At 37.4% G+C, this 18,200-nt stretch overlaps 1 protein-coding gene across 5 annotated transcripts in view; it reads right to left on the bottom strand.

The window, feature by feature from the left end:
- Window positions 1-7,534: 7,534 nt before the first annotated feature.
- Window positions 7,535-18,200, bottom strand: part of SLC25A27 (solute carrier family 25 member 27) — a 29,524-nt gene continuing 18,858 nt past the window's right edge. The window contains exons 7-10 of one of the 5 annotated variants that reach the window (XM_033423874.2): window positions 18,070-18,162; window positions 17,360-17,462; window positions 15,429-15,462; window positions 7,535-12,251 (exon numbers count right to left, since the gene is read on the bottom strand). In XM_033423874.2, coding sequence (XP_033279765.1) covers window positions 15,433-15,462; window positions 17,360-17,462; window positions 18,070-18,162 — 226 coding nt within the window. In that variant the 3' untranslated portion in view covers window positions 7,535-12,251; window positions 15,429-15,432. The remainder of the gene's footprint in view (window positions 12,252-15,428; window positions 15,463-17,359; window positions 17,463-18,069; window positions 18,163-18,200) is intronic. The other 4 variants (XM_033423876.2, XM_033423875.2, XM_004267512.3 and 1 more) reach the window with 4 other exon arrangements.

Below are 18,200 nucleotides of genomic sequence, written 5' to 3'. Positions count from 1 at the left end.
AATCGAGCAGGGGGCTGAGGCAATAAATACTCGCTGAATGAATATATGAAAGAATGATTTTGATTTCTCTAAAATGTTAGACTTTTACCTGATAAACTCATCCTAGAAAACTCAGTTCAATTTTCCAGATTTTCTCTAATGTTTTACAATAATAATGGAAGAAAAATAAACATTTGGTTTAAACACATCTAGCAAGTTCTAGCTCAGATGTCTCTTTCTCATGACTTTACTATTCCCAGGCAGAATTGATTATTCCCCCCTTTTACATGCCTCTGTTATATTATCTATCACATCTTGCAATTGTTTCCTTTTGCTCTGTTCTACCAAAGTGTGAACTTCTTGAAAGCAGGAACTCTTCTCATTTATTTTTGTATTCTCAGTGCCCCACACAGTGCTGGACTTTTGATTAGCACACAATAATGTTTAACAACAACAAAGAAGTAGATAATCTGGCACTATATCCTTGATGATGGAAGAAAGGAGTTCATTATAAAATGGTCTTACTGTCATTTGGGATTGTTTGATCCAACATGGAATCGTGATTTCAACTAATCTTCTATTTCAGTTCAAGCTGTATAACCCAGCTCTTACAGAGACCACAGCATTGTAGACAACAATCTAAGCAAATGACTTGTTTCCTGTTTAACTTGCTCCCCACCCTTTTTCTGTAACTCAGAGCCTCTAATCCTCAATGTCAAAGTGTATCGTGTAGCTGATGGGCTGATCGGAGCCATTCCTTACATCCTCCCAGATATTTCCAGTGTCCTGCCTCTGCTGCAACTGGGATAGGTAGCTTTACTTTGCTCTGTCTTGCTCTGCTGCTGGACAGGGATCTTTAAAAAATCGGACCATGGCACTGTGAAGATTAAACTCCTGCTCTGTATTTCCCATACTTTATTAAGCAAAATATCTTGAGTTCCATAAAAAATAAAAAAACTTCCATCTTCTATTTTTTTAAATTAGGGAATTCCCTGGCGGTCCAGTGGTTAGGACTCCGCACTTTCACTGCCGAGGGCTCAGGTTTGATCCCTGGCTGGGGAACTAACATCCCACAAGCCATGTGGTGCGGCGAAAAAAAATTTTTTTAATTAAAAAAAAATTCCTTAATAAGACACCAGTAGTCTGAAGAAGTGGTATCAACTGTTATATATGACTTTTATTTACAACCTCAGTGAAGCTTAATAAATTAATGATGATTTCCTAACATGAAAGCACAAAACTTCCCTCCTCTTAGGCTTTGAGGGCCTTGGCCTCAGAAAAAGTGAGAGGGAGTAATCCGATCCTTTTACAAATATTTAAGGGTTAAAAGAGAAAAGGATAAGGTGAGGGATAGAATGTTTCTGAGAGATATTTGGACACTATATTGTGAGTTATTTCAGCATTTTTTTATGGAAAAAATGCAGAGAAATTGGGCAAAACATATGAATCATTTATTCTGTGCTATCATATCTGTATATGGAGAACTCTAAGCAGAAACACGTACACTTTAGACTCTGTAGTTTCTAACCACTAATTAGCCCTGTTTAAAGATGCTTACTTAGAAAATTACTGTTCAATAAATATTTTTAAAAAATTATTTAAGTGAGAAATACCCTGTTAAGAGAATGAAAGGACAAGCTAAAAGGAAAGATAGGGAAAAAATACTTGCAAACCACATGTTTGACAAAGGACTTGTATCTGCAGTATATAAAGTACTCTCAAAACTTAACAGTAACACAAAATTGAAAATGGGCAAAAGATATGAAGAGACATTTCACTGAAGAGGATATACAGACGGCAAGAGCAATATGAACAGATGTTCAACATCATTAGCCATTAGGGAAAAACATTAAAACCACAAGCATATATCATGACAACCTAGGATAATGACTAAACTAAAGCAACAGTGATAAATATCAACACCGACCAGAATGTGGAGAAACTGGATCATTCTGATTGCTGGTGGGAATGTAAAATGGTAGGCCACTTTTTAAAAACTAAATATGTACTTGCCACATGACCTAGCAATTGCACTCCTGGGCATTTATCCCAGAAAAATGAAAACTAGGTCCATGCAAAAACCTCTACATAAATGTTTATAGCAGCTATATTCCTAATAACACCAACCTGGAAACAAGCCGGATGTGCACTGGGTAAATGGTTAAACAAACCATAGTACATCCATGCCATGAGATATGACTCAACAATAACAAGGAAGAGTAATGAACTCTTGACACATGGATCAACTTGGAAGGTTCTCAAGGGAATTATGATGAGTGAGAAAAAAAAAATCCCCAAAGATCACATACTGTATGAATCAATTTATATACTATTCTTGAATTAACAAAAGTAGTGATAGAGGACAAATTAGTGGTTGCCAGGAGTTAGGGATGAGGGGAGAGGGGATGAGTGGCTATAAAGGGATAGCAAGAGGGCACTGTTCTGTGTCTTGAATATGGTGGTGCTTTATATGAATTTAAGAAGGTAATAAAATTGCATAGAACCAGACACCCACACACACTTGTAAAACTGGTAAAATCTGAATCTGTGGGTTATACCAATGTCATTTTGCTGGTTTTGATTGTATACTACAGTTACTCAAGATTGGAGATGTTATCATTGGGGAGGACTGGGTGAAAGGTGCATGGGACTTCCCTGGACATTTTTTGCAACTTTATGTGAATCTAAAATGATTTCAAAATGAAGTTTTAAAAAAATTCTATGAAATTCAGATTTCAGTGTCCATAGCTAAAGTTCTATTAGAATATACACACACACACAAATAATTCAAGACTGTGCTATTATACGGGGTCAATTAGAGTAGGAGGAGCAAACCAAGGAAAGTTATTTATCTGTCCTCTTCTTTCCACATCTGAAAATGGGTTTAAGACACAGACCTTATAGGAAAGTTCTGAAGCATGATTTAAGTACAGTTAACATGTGTGCATTGAATAAATACTTGAGATGCAAAAAACCCCATAAAAAGTCCCTGGTTCTCATCGCAGGATGACATGGACAATGTACTTTTCTAAGTTAGTTTTCTCATCTATAAAAATGGAATTATACCTAACTTTATTATGAAGATTAAATGACACAATATAGATAAAGGTCCCATCACAGCAGGCATATAACAAACTAGAGTTATTAGTAGTTAAATAAAATAAAAATTTAAAATACTTTCTTAGTTCTACTAAGTTAAAGGTTAAAAAATCTTAAATTAGATTTTTTTAAAATTAGGTTTACTGAGGCATAATTTACATAGAGTAAAACTCATTTTTTAAATTGTGTAGTTTGATGTTTTGACAAATGTATACAATTACATATTTGTATACAGTATACAGTGTGCATTTTTATATAATATAAATGCACATCACCACAAATGTACAAATATATAAAGTTGTAAAGGTATACCATCACAGATAAAATAGAAAACATTTGTATTATCCAAATAGTTTCCTAATGCTTCTTTGCAGATTACCCCCTCCCTCCATCATGGGCTCAGTTCCTGGCAACCACAGTCCCTGGCAACGTCTGTCCCTCGTAACAACTGTCCCTATCATTTTGCCTTTTCCCAAATTCATATAAATGGAACCATACAGTTTGTAGCCTCTTGTGTCTACCTCCATCATTTAGCATAATGCCTTTAAATTCATCCATGTTGTTTGTATCAATAGTTTATTTTTATGGTTGAATAGTTTTTCACTGTATAGACATACATTTATTTGCTAGATAATGGACTTTCAGATTATTTCCAATTTGGGGTGATTATCCATATAACTGTGTAAACATTCATGTACATGTTTTTGTGTTGACGTTAAGTTTTCATTTCCCTTGGGTAAATACTAGGAGTAGGATTGCTGGGTCATATAGTAAATGTATGTTAACATTATATGAAACTGTCAAATTATTTTCCAGAATACCACCATTCTACATTCCCACCAACAACATATAAACTGTTCTGCATCCTCAGCAGCACTGGATATTGTCAGGCTTTTTCATTTTAGCCATTCTTGTCTGTAGTGGTATCTTATTGTGGTTTTAATTTGTAATTTTTAATGTTGTTGAATATTCTTCATGTGTGTCTCTGCCATCATCTGTCTTCCTTGGTAAAGTATCTGATCAACTCCTTTGCCCATTTTTAAAGGTATTGTCACCTTAGTTTTGAGTTGTAACAGTTCTTATATATTCCGGATACATGTTTTGTTATCAGATATGTGTTCTGTGTATATTTTCTCTCAGTGTATGGCTTGTAATTTTCTTTTTTTTAAATTAGTTATCCATCTTATACATATCAGTGTATACATGTCAATCCCAATCTCCCAGTTAGTCACACTCCCCCACCACCGCTCTCCCCCCTTGGTGTCCATATGTTTGTTCTCTGCATCTGTGTCTCAATTTCTGCCCTGCAAACCGTTCATCTGTACCATTTTTCTAGGTTCCACATATATGCGTTAATATACGATATTTGTTTTTCTCTTTCGGACATACTTCACTCTGTACGACAGTCTCTAGATTCATCCACGTCTCTACAAATGACCCAATTTCATTCCTTTTTATGGCTGAGTAATATTCCATTGTATATATGTACCACATCTTCTTTATCCATTCATCTGTCGATGGGCATTTAGGTTGCTTCCATGACCTGGCTATTGTAAATAGTGCTGCAATGAACATTGGGGTGCATGTGTCTTTTTGAATTATGCTTTTCTCTGGGTATATGCCCAGTAGTGGGATTGCTGAATCATATGGTAATTCTATTTTTAGTTTTTTAAGAAATATCCATACTGTTCTCCATAGTGGCTGTATCAGTTTACATTCCCACCAACAGTGCAAGAGGGTTCCCTTTTTTCCACACCCTCTCCAGCGTTTGTTGTTTGTAGATTTTCTGATGCTGCCCATTCTAACTGCTGTGAGGTGATACCTCATTGTAGTTTTGATTTGCATTCTCTAATAATTAGTGATGTTGAGCAGCTTTTCATGTGCCTCTTGGCCATCTGTATGTCTTCTTTGGAGAAATGTCGATTAAGGTCTTTTTTGGATTGGGTTGTTTGTTTTTTTAATATTGAGCTGCATGAGCTGTTTATATATTTTGGAGATTAATCCTTTGTCCATTGATTCGTGTGCAAATATTTTCTCCCATTTTGAGGGTTGTCTTTTCGTCTTGTTTATAGTTTCCTTTGCTACACAAAAGCTTTTAAGTTTCATTAGGTCCCACTTGTTTATTTTTGTTTTTATTTCCATGACTCTAGGAAGTGGATCAAAAAAGACCTTGCTGTGATTTATGTCAAAGAGTGTTCTTCCTATGTTTTCCTCTAAGAGGTTTATAATGTCTGGTCTTACATTTAGGTCTCTAATCCATTTTGAGTGTATTTTTGTGTATGGTGTTAGGGAGTGTTCTAATTTCATTCTTTTACACGTAGCTGTCCAGTTTTCCCAGCACCACTTACTGAAGAGACTGTCCTTTCTCCATTGTATATCCTTGCCTCCTTTGTCATACATTAGTTGACCATAGGTGTGTGGGTTTATCTCTGAGCTTTCTATCCTGCTCCATTGATCTACATTTCTGTTTTTGTGCCAGTACCATATTGTTTGATTACTGTAGCTTTGTAGTATCGTCTGAAGTCAGGGAGTCTGATTCCTCCAGCTCCGTTTTTTTCCGTCAAGACTGCTTTAGCTATTCGAGGCCTTTTGTGTCTCCATACAAATTTTAAGATTTTTTGTTCCAGTTCTGTAAAATATGCCATTGGTAGTTTGATAGGGATTGCACTGAATCTGTAGATTGCTTTGGGTAGTATAGTCATTTTCACAATGTTGATTCTGCTATCTGTTTCTATGAATTCGATTATTCTAGGTATCTCATATAAGTAGAATCATATAATACATGCTAATTTGTGTCTGGCTTATTTGACTCAGCATAAAGTTTTCAAGATTTATCCATGTCATAGTGTGTCTCAGAATTTCCTTCCTTTTTTTTTTTTTTTTTTTTTTGCGGTACGCGGGCCTCTCTCTGTTGTGGCCTCTCCCGTTGCGGAGCACAGGCTCCGGACGCGCAGGCTCAGCAGCCATGGCTCACGGGCCCAGCCTCTCCACGGCATGTGGGATCTTCCCGGACCGGGGCACGAACCCATGTCCCCTGCATCAGCAGGTGGACTCTCAACCACTGCGCCACTAGGGAAGCCCTTCCTTCCTATTTTAAGGATGAATAATATCCCATTGTATGTATATACCACATTTTATTTACCCATTCATACATTCATCTGTCAGTGGACATTTAGATTGTTTCCACCTTTTGTTTATGTGAAAATACTGCTATGAACATTGGTGTACAAATATCTGTTCAAGTCCCTGCTCTCAATTTTTTGGGTTATACCTAGACATGGAACTGTTGGATCATATGATAATTCTATGTTTAATTTTTTGAGGAAACCACATACCATCTTGTATAGCAGTTGTGTCATTTTATTTTTTCACCAGCAATGCACAAGGGTTCCAATTTCCCCACATCTTCACCAACACTTGGTGTTTTTTGTGTTTTTAGTAATAGCCATCCTAATGGGTGTAAAGTGGTGCTCATTGATTTTTTTTGCATCTATATTCCTAAGAGATATTGGTCTGTAGTTTTCTTTTTTATAAATGGGTTTAAGTATTTTGGACTGTAAGTAAACAAATGAGAAGTCAAGGATGTCCTGAGGTTTCCTGGCTGCAGTACGAGGCGTGTAGCACAAGAGAGACTTCTGGAAGAAGAGTACATTGTAAAGGGCGGTGAGAAAGGATTGGAACAAAAACTACTGATTTAATATTGTTAATTTTGAGCTCACAAGGACTGTGGGCCATCCTGGTGGAGAGATAAAGTTGGCAATTGAGAAAACATGAGTAAAGCTGGATAAGTCAGTAAGGACCAGAAACACAGATGATGGTAACATCTACCATCTACTGACTGCCTAGTATGTGTTTGGGAATTACCAGCCCAAGTGTAGTAGCTAAAGTCAGAGAAATGTGTGGCTCCTCCCAGAGAAAGAGTGAACTTTGAGAAGAGGGCCAAGAACAGAACCTTGAAGAACCAAAATTTAAGGACTTGGCAGCAAAGAAACAGCCAATAGAGACTGATGAGGAGAAACAAAAATATAAGTGACAGGAGGGAGTGGTATCATGGTAATCAAAGTAGAATATGATGTCAGAAAAGAAGGGACTAATTTTCCAACGTTCAACTAATGTCAATTTTATTTTCGTCTTTTACCTGTAGCCAGTGAGCATGTCCATCACTGTAACTATTAGTTACCCATCCCTTTTAGTCAGAGCAGAACTGGATTAATAAGGAGAACTGGATTAATAGGGAGTACCCATAAAATAAAATTTATAGCGACAAGGTATAGGTGTTCTTTTTTGCTAATGTATTTCAAGTCTGACATTCTAAATTAAGGTACTTTCTATTTCGATTCTGAAAAGTAAAGATTAACATTTAAAAATCATCTCTAAAATTTGTTATTATCATTTTAACTCAAAAACACACCAGGACAAAACCACACTACGACAAAACAAAACCCTTCACAACTCATTAGGCATTTTAAAACATTTGTTTTAAAAATCAGAATGATGCACTATATTTACTCACATATATTCCTGTTTGTTACCAGTTATTTTCAGCAAACAGACATCTTTAAGCATCTTCATCTGCTTTTATCAAACCTTCAAAGTGGATCCTGCTGCTGTTGACAATCACAGCAGCCTGTTGGGGGTAAAGTATGGGGAGAGAAAAATAATCACATATTCCTCAGGATTCATAAATAATAAAACACTCGAGTGGGTAAAATGTACATACAAATAGTGACATAATTTTCATATACACTCTAAAATGAATAATATAAACTCATCACATATTTATTAACTGTTAATTGACTAACCAAATATTTTGTATGATTTAAAACTATCAAATTCTAGATTTTTGTAGAATAGCTATTAAACTGATGAATACTTATTTAAAATTATAATAATTACATATGTTTAAAGACACAGGTCTTTTGAAAATGCAGTTAAGCACTGCACATGGTAAAGAATCGCCTGAAATTGAGTGTTACTGACCCGACACAATTATTCTGAAGGTAAGAGGAAAACAACATATGGCTTAATCACGGGTACATAAATGTTTCTTTTTCTTTCCACCCCTAAAAATCTCTGAATTCAACAAATACCTTCTAATTGACTTCTGTGTGAAGTTTCAAAGAGAAACAGAGATGTATTGCATGACCCTTGCTTGCGAGAGTTCATTTGTATAGGGAGGCAGACACACATCCATGCAGACAGACAGACATCCACAGAAGAAGCAATGGGAGCATGGAGGTGTTGGAGATGTTCAAGTCTTCAGAGATCATTCTAGATGTTAAAGTAGGACTTCCCCAGTGAAGGTGAAGATGAATGGTGGTAGTGACGGGAGGAGAGCTCGGCGGACAGCACAGAATGAACACTGCCTGGGAAGCAGCCACGTAAAGAGCATCTCCAGAGAAATAAGTGGGGCAATGAATTTGCAAGGTGGTAAGGTGCAGGTACCGAGTAATATGCAAAGCTTAGAAAAATGGGTTGAAGCCAGGTTGAGAGGGTCTTGTATATAGTGTCAAAGATTTTAATTTTTCTTGTGTGTGTGAAGGAGTAATTGAAGGTGAAAGGCAGGGTGACGTGTCCAGGGTTGCCTGAAGGAAGAGAACTCTGCTACTAGGTGAAGGAAGGATTTCCAGCCACATAAAAAGTTTGTATTCTGCTGTAAGGCCTGAATAAAACTTTCCTCATCCTAAAACACAAGAAATTCATTAAATCCAGGAAACAACAAATCCCAATAATTTTTTTCAATCCTATATTTTTTTCACATGACATTCATATAATGGCTCTCTTCAAGTACATGCAAGTTACGATTCTAGAGTTCAGTCACTTCATCTTATAAAGAAATGGACATCAAGAGAAGAGAAGTGAAGGGACTTGATCATAGTTATACTACTTTATCAGGAGGAGAACCCAAAATAGGATAAAGGTCTTGAGAATCCATGTTCAGCCTTTCCTCCACATTACCTGGCATTCAATGATAATATATATTTGTTTGGTAATCATTTTTAAAGAGGTCTGATTTAATTGGGGAGAAGAGAATCAAATATTTTCACCTTCAATGTTTTTAACCACCAAGTATTAAACATTTTTCCAATGGAGGTCCTGAGGGAATCTGTTTTCATTAACAGAAAAGGACATGTATAACTATTTCAATGGTACATAAATGGTTATACTTAAAAATTTGAAGATGACAGAAAAGTAATTTTTTTTTACACTTAAAACCTCCCTGAATCTGTTTCCTTCCTTTTTTTCTTGGCAAAGTGAAAGAAATTTCAGACTAGTCTTATGATAGGTACAGATCTTAAAATAATGAAGCCAAAATTAATTGATTCACATCTTATGTAACTTTTGTTGAGTACCTAATAGCAAAGAAATGCTACTAATGAGAGTAGAGATTTATATAAAAACAAGACATAGTCCTACCTCTAGTGGCTTATAATTAAATAGGATTTGGAGCACTTGATAAAGACACATTATTCTTCACTAAAAGTGAATTTAAGAAATGTTATCTCTTTATTTAGATAGATATGCTAATTCAGTTACACATATAAAAAACAAAGGACTGTATATAATTAAAAATAAGAACATGTATATTTTTCAGTGAGAAAAAAAAATCATTTGTGAAGAGAAAAAATGGGGAAGCTAAGCAAAGGAAGCTCAGAGGTTAAGTATTATCAATACTGAGCTGAAGATAAATACCATCAACAGTTGTATTATAAGAAAGTGGGCTGAAATGGCTGTCTTTCAGTATGGACACAAAATTACTGAAATTTTATTTCTTTTTACTTACTGTGGGTTATTTTGGAGAGGAACAAGATGATTTCAAGTTGGCAAAATAAAGCAAAGTTCCAAGATACATTAATGAAAATGATTTCACTGGAAAAGTATAACTGTGATAGGATATATGTGTTGGATCTATAGGATTTGGTCAGATTCTGGAGGGTCTCTATGTTTTAGCTAAAGTATGGTGACTCCATTCTAAAATGTATGCTAAAGGCAATTCAAATTCATTTAAAATGTCTAAGACAAGAAATGCCATAAAGAAAAAATCTGTTTTTGGAAGATTCAATAGCACTGGGCTGGGATGTTGTGAAGATAACATAAGGCATTTACTTGGTACCTAATCAGGGTGCAATAACTGTCAGTTGTAATAATAAGTAAGAGATCTGTATCTTTATCCTGGCTCTGCTACTAAGTAAGTCATGAGCATGAACAACTCTACTTCTCTAGGCCTCAGTTTCCTGACTTAGACAATGGAAGAATTAAACCAGACCATCCTAAGGAGTCATTTCCAGTTAGAAAAACCAATTATTCGTGTTGAATCCAGACACCAAGGAATAGTCTCACTATGTAAGCAATGTTTTTACCTCAAGCCCCTCAAAGAATAAAGCTAAATAAATTTTTTCAGGGTCCAGTTTGCATATAATTATTTTGATCCAATATTTACTTGATTTAAAAATGTATAAAATACACACAAAAAACAAAGTTTCCTAAAGCGGTTCTAATACAGAACACTTGAGAACCTAAGTACATAATATTATTTTAAATATATTTAACAACTCAATTCATACAGACTGACAAATGCAATGGAAAAGTAGACCACCGAAAGATTTTAAGAGATTAAACTTCACATTCTGTAAATTCTACAAAAACAATAAACCACTGCATATTAGTACATCACATTAAAATATATTTTAAAGCATACTTCCCCTCTTAAATGGCAGTGATTATACATCAGTGCAACCACAGGGTACTTGTAAACTTTTTCCTGTTCCACATCATTCATGCCCATGATAAATCCTGTTTGGTCAGCTCCACGGTCTTTCTTGGGTCTGAGCTTTTGGGGTTTTCCTATTTTGACAGTTACAGCCTCTACCCATAACTGTAGCCATCCATCCAGAAATGCACACTGTCTGAGGTTGCGGGGAACAGGTGGTATAGAGGTGAATCTGAAGAAATCTCTCACCTTTCTAAGAAAAGGGATGTGATTTAGTGATTGGAGACAAAACTGTACACCATAAGCAGTTTATACTTATCACTTTTTAGGCAGGAGGCTTTGTCAAATTGAATAAGATTCAGGCTAGAGAGAGCTTTAGTGTGATTTCTGAGTTCTCTCTCTCTAGGACCCTAAGCGTTAGGGAAGGGGAGATTAAGAAAGGATTTATGTCGACTGACTTCATCTTAGCTTTGCTGTTAACGTGCCACTGAGAGGCTGATGATAACAGATGTTTCTTTATTAAAAGGACCTGTCCACTCAAGCTTTAATCAAATAAACTGTGTTTTTCATATATTGAGATTCTTGAGAGCTAGTGACAAATTCAAGCTGGAATGGGATATGTCACAAAGCAAAGACTCTTTTCTGTTTTCATCAAGATGTGGTCGGTGGCTGTCAGGAAGTCCTTAGCCTGTGTGCTGGAGAGCTAACCAGTGAACACAGATCAACTAACGACAGGGCACTGACGGAAAACGGCTTCTTCCCTTGAGATCCAAACATCATCTCAACTTGATTTTTTTTCATCCTCCTGGCAAGAAAAGGTACATCAACTTCCCTCAACACTAGGGAAATCTCAAAATGTTTATTCATTCACCTCCCTTTAATTTAAAGTATGCACACTTTAACGGCAACAGAAAAGTGAATTATCAAATTTCAGTCGTAAATACTGACATGACAGGTTAAATATGTTCCGTGGTCATTATGTACGTATGTATTTTTCCACATTACTGTTGTCTGCTTCAGGTCTAAGATGCTGTCTTCCTTCTGGCATTTCCTCCTCTAAGCAAGCTCTTCAGCATAGAATAGCATCTCGAAGGTCGAATCTTCTTGCTCAAGGTAAGTGGTCAGGATTTGACTCTTCCTTAGAAAACACTGGGCTGGGTCTCATTGGGAGGCCTTGTGTGATCCAATCAGATTGCTTTTGAACAAAAAGAGGAGTCAAAGAGAACTTGGGTTTCCAGATAAAAATAAAGTGCTGCCCCCTATAAATCACAGTCTCTGTGGAGTAAGGTGTCTTCCTAAAGAGGTAGAAATAATAGGGGGTGTATGTTGCAGATGCCCGCATTTCAATGATAATGAACACTGTATCTTTAAGGGCTGCATCTTTAAGGGCTTAAAATGGACTGACTCCACTCATCTCTCTGATTTTTTCATAAGTAAGCCAGAACACCAGTGACCAAGGGGTCTGAAAGATTAATCAAAGAAGTTAGTGCATATTTCAAAGCAATTATAAATCTTCTACACATATGCATACACATCTTTGAATGATGAACTCATTTTGAATCCACTTAGGCTGAAAACAAGTATTTTGGTATTTCACCTTTGTAGAGCACCTTATAATTCACAAAGCATTTTCATGTCTTATTTCTCACAGACTTCTCTGAACCATTTACAATGGAAAGGAAAGGTACTGATATCCCTATTTTACAGATGAGGACACTAAGACTTAGCAATCAGATGCCTGTTAGCACGTTGTGGAGCTAGACCATGGGCTTCTGGCTTCCATTCCAGGGTTCCTTTTACTGACTGTTACTGGATAAAAGGCTAGGGCTCAGCGTGCCTGAATTCTAGGCTGGGCTCCTTGCCTCTACATGTAGTTTACATATGGAGCATGACGAGGGGGCACTTAAGAACTTGAAAGTGAAGATGAAAGATTATCCTTTGAGAGTTAGGTCATAGAACCAACACCTGGTGTATCACCTAATAAATATAAAAATTCACATTAAATGGAGAAAAGGGCTTTTAACTCAGAAAGAACGGACTATGAAGGTGTAACTGTGCCAAAAGGAATTATAAGGGAATGAGGATTATTCAATAACAGAAGATAAAAACGCTAAAGACACAGAGGGAAAATCACAGAGGAAACACTGGAAGCAGCCATCAGAGAAAGTGTGTCTCGGATCCAGTTCTCATCTGGTTTGGTTGATAGGTTATGGGTAATATTGATCAGAGAGGAACTCTGATCACATTAGAGTGGAGAAATAAGCTTAAGCAATTAGAATGTAAAATGTATTTGGTTAGAAAGTTTGTAAAGCGATATTTATGTCATTCGTGTTTGGAAATATTGAGCAAGTTATACTGGTAGACTGAGAATATAATAGTGGATTTAGGAGAAGACATCTTAGTGAAATGTACAAAGACACAGACAAAATAAAGAAGTTGTGACGAAACCACAGTCTTGTGACAATAAAAATGAAGTGAGCCAAGGATATGACTGCAATTGGATCTAGAAGCAGAGGTCTTAGTTAAGAATGGACTAGGCAATCATTCCTACTTGCTCTGGTAATCAGACTTCTTCATAGCACCCAAACTATATGCAAATGAAATAAATATTCATCAGGGATTGAGCAAAGCGAGGTCATATTTTCTCTAACTAGTGGAAGGAACTGGGATTGGGTTTAGCTGGGTTTTGAAGAGGAGTTAGAGGAAGATCATATAGCCAAGTAGCACGCATAGTATATAAACAGGATATACTGAGACTCTTCGTAGACGCGCGTGTGGCCAGGACATGCTTTTACTTGTTTTTTCCTCACTGGCATAGTTGTACCACCGAAAATAATCCAAGTGTATGTGAACCCATGTTGTCGTAACTGCTGGGAAAAAAAAGTTTTTCTCCATTCCTATTACTGTGGGGCTTAACACATAAGTGCTCTTGGGTGTATCTTTTTCAATATTAAGTTCACAAATAAGCTCTTCCTGTTATTGTTCTGTGTTCAGCAAGCAACCTTCTGAGTATAACTTGGCTCCCATATAGCTTGAAGTTAGCTGCCCAGAGGACTTCAGCATCTGGATCACTGGCCAAGTGTATTTCTCAGTGTGGCTGAGCCAACGTTGTGGTCCAGTCATCGGTTTCAACGAGCTGGGCTGAAGGGTATCTGTATGTGCAAGGCCAGTTTACTCGGAAGTGCTCAGGAGTTAGGCTTCTAAGCTCAGGGTTCTGCACTGTGATAGATCAAGGCAGTGCCACCCTGGTCATCTTTGGTGCTAATCCAGCCTGTCTCTGGTAACATTTCTCCATCACCACGACCTGTCTCTTTTCTTTTAAAACTTCTATAATGAGCTGTAGGATCTTGAGAAATTCAGTATACTGTCTTAGTTAGGAGCATGGGTTTAGTTAGAGTTGAACAAACTTGCAGTTAATTCCCAGCTCAGCCATATACTAGCTACATGAACTTGAGCGAGTTTCTTATATACTCTGAGCCATGTTTTTCTAATCTGAAAAAGGAGGATAACCCCACCTGTTCTACTAGGTTCTTGTAAGACTTAAAAAAATAATTAATGTGTGCAAAGAGCTTAGCACAGAGCTTGTCATATATTAAGCACTCATTTTTGGGGTCATTTATACTTCGTGAGTCTCATGTATAAAGAGAATGGGTCAGATCAGCTGGTCTCAGCGCTCCTTTGTACGTGATATTCTCCCTGCCCCTCACTTCTCCTGACCGATTTTGTTTTTCATCAGTGGTCTCCCCCGTCCTCACAGTCTCTCACACTAGAAACATCAAAGTCCCATTTCCTTCTCTCTCTCCCTCCCTTTCTCCATCTGATCATTTACTAAGTCTTGTGGAGTCAAGCACAAATGTTCCTGGAATCCATCTCCTCTCCATTTCTACAATCATCTCCTGGCTAGACCACTGCCGAAACGCCCTTTCTTGCGTTCTAGCTTTCAGTGTAGCTTTGACATTGCTGCCACAGTAGTCTTGTCCCCAAGCAAATCTTAGCACATGGCTTCCATGTTCAAACAGATGCTTGCTACCTGCAGAGTTTCACCTAAACTATTGAACTTGCCCCCCAAGATCTTTCTCAGCCTGGTCCCTAAGTGCTCCTCTAGCGTTCCCTCCCACCACCTGCCCGCTGAGGACCTACTGTCCAGCCGCACGGAATTTTCTGCAGTTCACCAGACATGACTTGGTGCCCCTGCTCATGTGGCCCCCTCATGCTTTTCTTGACCTACTGATCAAGAAAACACCTACTGATCCTTCAAAGCTCAGATCAAATATCACCTCTGGGAAGGCTTCTGGGACTTCCCAAAGAGTTCAAGCCATTTTACTCCACTACCTGCGTTCTCCTCTTTTGTTCACAGCACTGGTAGCCTCTTTAGTAAGACTATGTCCTCTGGAGTCAGACTGCCTGGGTTTGAGTCCCTGCCTCCACAGTTACTAACCACCCGGACCAGTCAAGTTATTCAGACACTTTACGCTATCGTTTCCTCCTCTATAGAAGAGAGAGATGATAGTAACCTACTAAATAGATAGTTGGGAGAATTCAGTGAGTTAATCTGAGAGCATGGTTAGCATAGCACTGGCCATATACCAAGTGATTTAGGAATATTAGCTTCATAATTTCTGTTATTTTAACTACTTACGTGTCTATCTTCTCCCATCACATTGTACGCTCCTCTAGCGCAAAAAAAAAATAAATAAATAAACATCTTATTTCTTGGTGTTACCAGCACTTGTAATAGTGCCTGGTTCATGCAGGCCAAGTCAATATCTTCCTTTCCATTAAATAGCCACAGATTTGAGATAACTTCAAGGTACAATCAAGACAATCAAAATTGTATTTCACAACTTAGGTATGCTTTTGTATCAGATATTGCCAAGGGCTTTGGCTATTAATTTCATGTTAATAGATAGATACCTACTACCCTTGGTGCTGTCATTTATCCCCAAAGCTTCAGTTATTATCTGTGTGTAGACAGTGCTCAAATCTCAATCTCCATCCTCATGATTCTAAGATCCAGGCCAATATATTAAGCTAGTCATCTAGACGTCTCTTCTTAGATGACCTATGAGTATCCCAAACTTACCATATCCAAACTAAACTTGTTATTCTACCACAAAATCTTCTTCCCTGCAAATGGTCCCCATTTTAGGAAATTATATCACTGTTTGCTCAGGGCAGGAATCTGGGAATGAAGCCCGACTTTTCCTTGCCTTCTCCAACCATTTCCCCATCCAGTCGTGTTCTTTTTTAGCTCCTTTCTAAATATTTTAAAATTCTATCTTCTTCTGTCCCCACTGCTATATTCCAGTCCAAGTTATCATTATCTGTCATCTGTCACTACTCCTGGTCTTTCCTCAACCCACATGGCAGCCAGAATGGTCTTGCTACAAGTGCACACGTCATCAAGCCAATGCCCCTCACTCTCAGGGGTCCTGTGGCCCTTCCTGATCTGGCCCCTGCCTGTCTCTGGCCTCACCCTGTGCTGCTCTCCTCCACGTCTCCGTGCCTTGGACAGCTGGGTTTTCTTCAGTTCTTTGAACGTGTCATATTCTTTGTCCACTCCATCTAGTTCCTCCATCTAGAATGTTCTTTTCTGCCCTTTTGACCTGGCAAAGTCCTACTCATTCTTCACATCTCAATTCAGAAGTCCATTCTCCAAGGAGGTTTTCTTAATCTCCCAGGCTGTCCTTACTTGCTACATATATTCTGATAGCACCAGGGATCCCCACCCCATGGCCCCGACTCTTCCACTCATTGCTGCTGGTTTCTTACTCAGTGTTTGTCCTGACCTAGACTGGAAGCTCCTGACCTAGACTGGAAGCTCCAGCACTGGAGCAGGGGCTGAGACTCTTAGGTTCATCCCAAAGCCAGGCATTGAGTACAGGGCTTTGCATGGAGTAGGTGCTCAGTTAATATTATTATATCATATTGTGTAAAGTATTGATTGTTTGAATTTCTAAACCCATAACTCATCCATTCTTTCAAATATGTTCAAACTTACCAAATACTTGAGTACCTTATTTTTATTATATTTGTTATGTTACTTCCATAAGTCTATCTAATTCTACATCTTAGTTCACTTCAATAAAAAATAGCATCTAGACCAAATAAAAATTATATCATGTTTTCTTCCTAAGCAGAGCTTTGTGGTGATAAGTATTAATGGGTAATGCAACATTTATCATCAAAGTAACTAATTTTGTTTGAAACAGTAACATTTTGATAGGAATGGTCTCTAGTAATGAAATCTGTATACCTGTCTCAAAGTATAATATTTTGGCTAAATAGCAAAAGGCTTTACATTTCAGAACAATCTATCCACTGGCTTTCTAACAACATAATATCAACCTATTCATTTCTGATGTAACTGAATTATTTTACCTTAATCTACCAAGGGACTTGGAGGTAAAAGAAAATGAAAAGAGATGTAGAAAAGAAAGAAAGAACCATGATTGGGGGCAGAACCATGCCAAAAGCCAGAAGAGAAAAGGAAAATATTTAGAAAGGAAAAGTGATTTAAGAATCAATATAAAGAAAACAAAAACAAAGGCAGGAAAAACCTAACTTTACCATTCGCAGCCAGGAGGGTAAAAAGCCTTTATAGAGACTCATGAATCCTTCTCCTTGAACAGCCTGAATCAAGCAGTCAGTTGATGATTTATACAGAAGGCCCCTAAAAAGGAAAGAAGACAATTTTGTTAAATTTCTTATGTGTAAATAGATGTATAAATAGAATGTTTAAATGGTCTAAGAAAAGTTACTTAACTATTTTCTGCTAGCTTAGAAAAAATAATATTGGTGGTTCTTTATATAGAGAGCACCTCTTTTGGGTTTAAAGATATTTTCAAGGTTGAGTTCCCTGATTCACCCCATCCTTGGTCTGATAACTTAGAATTCACTCCACCCAATCTCTTCCAGAGAGAACATACTGTTTTATATCAGGTCAAATTACCCATGTTACCTCTAAGTCCTAAGCTTCTGAAGGAAGGGCTCTGGAAATTCTCAGCAGAGTATATTTTCAAAAACTCTTTGAAAACAACAAGGTCATAATAAACACCTTGCGTCTAAATAACATGATGGGTAAATTAGCTTATTTCCCCAAAGGCACAGTACTTTTCCATCAGACACAAAGCAGGTAACTGCATAAAAACAACTTCCCGGTTGAACACATGTAAACACAAAAATACATTTCCATCAAGAATAAATACAGGGAAGGGTCTTTAAAGAACAATATTATTACAGACATTCAGATCCATGGATACTGAAGACTTTCTGTCTACCTTCCTTGTTTATCTCGCGGTTGGTTCATTATTCGGCTTTTGATGACATCAGCGGGTGTTCCCAGAATAGAAGCTACCAGTCCGGAACATAAACTATAGATACAAATAAATGAAATCGAAAGATAATATGT

Source organism: Orcinus orca, chromosome 10, assembly GCF_937001465.1.
Source record: "Orcinus orca chromosome 10, mOrcOrc1.1, whole genome shotgun sequence".
Taxonomy (NCBI): Eukaryota; Metazoa; Chordata; class Mammalia; order Artiodactyla; family Delphinidae; genus Orcinus; species Orcinus orca.
This window is presented reverse-complemented; position numbering and strand designations above follow the sequence as displayed.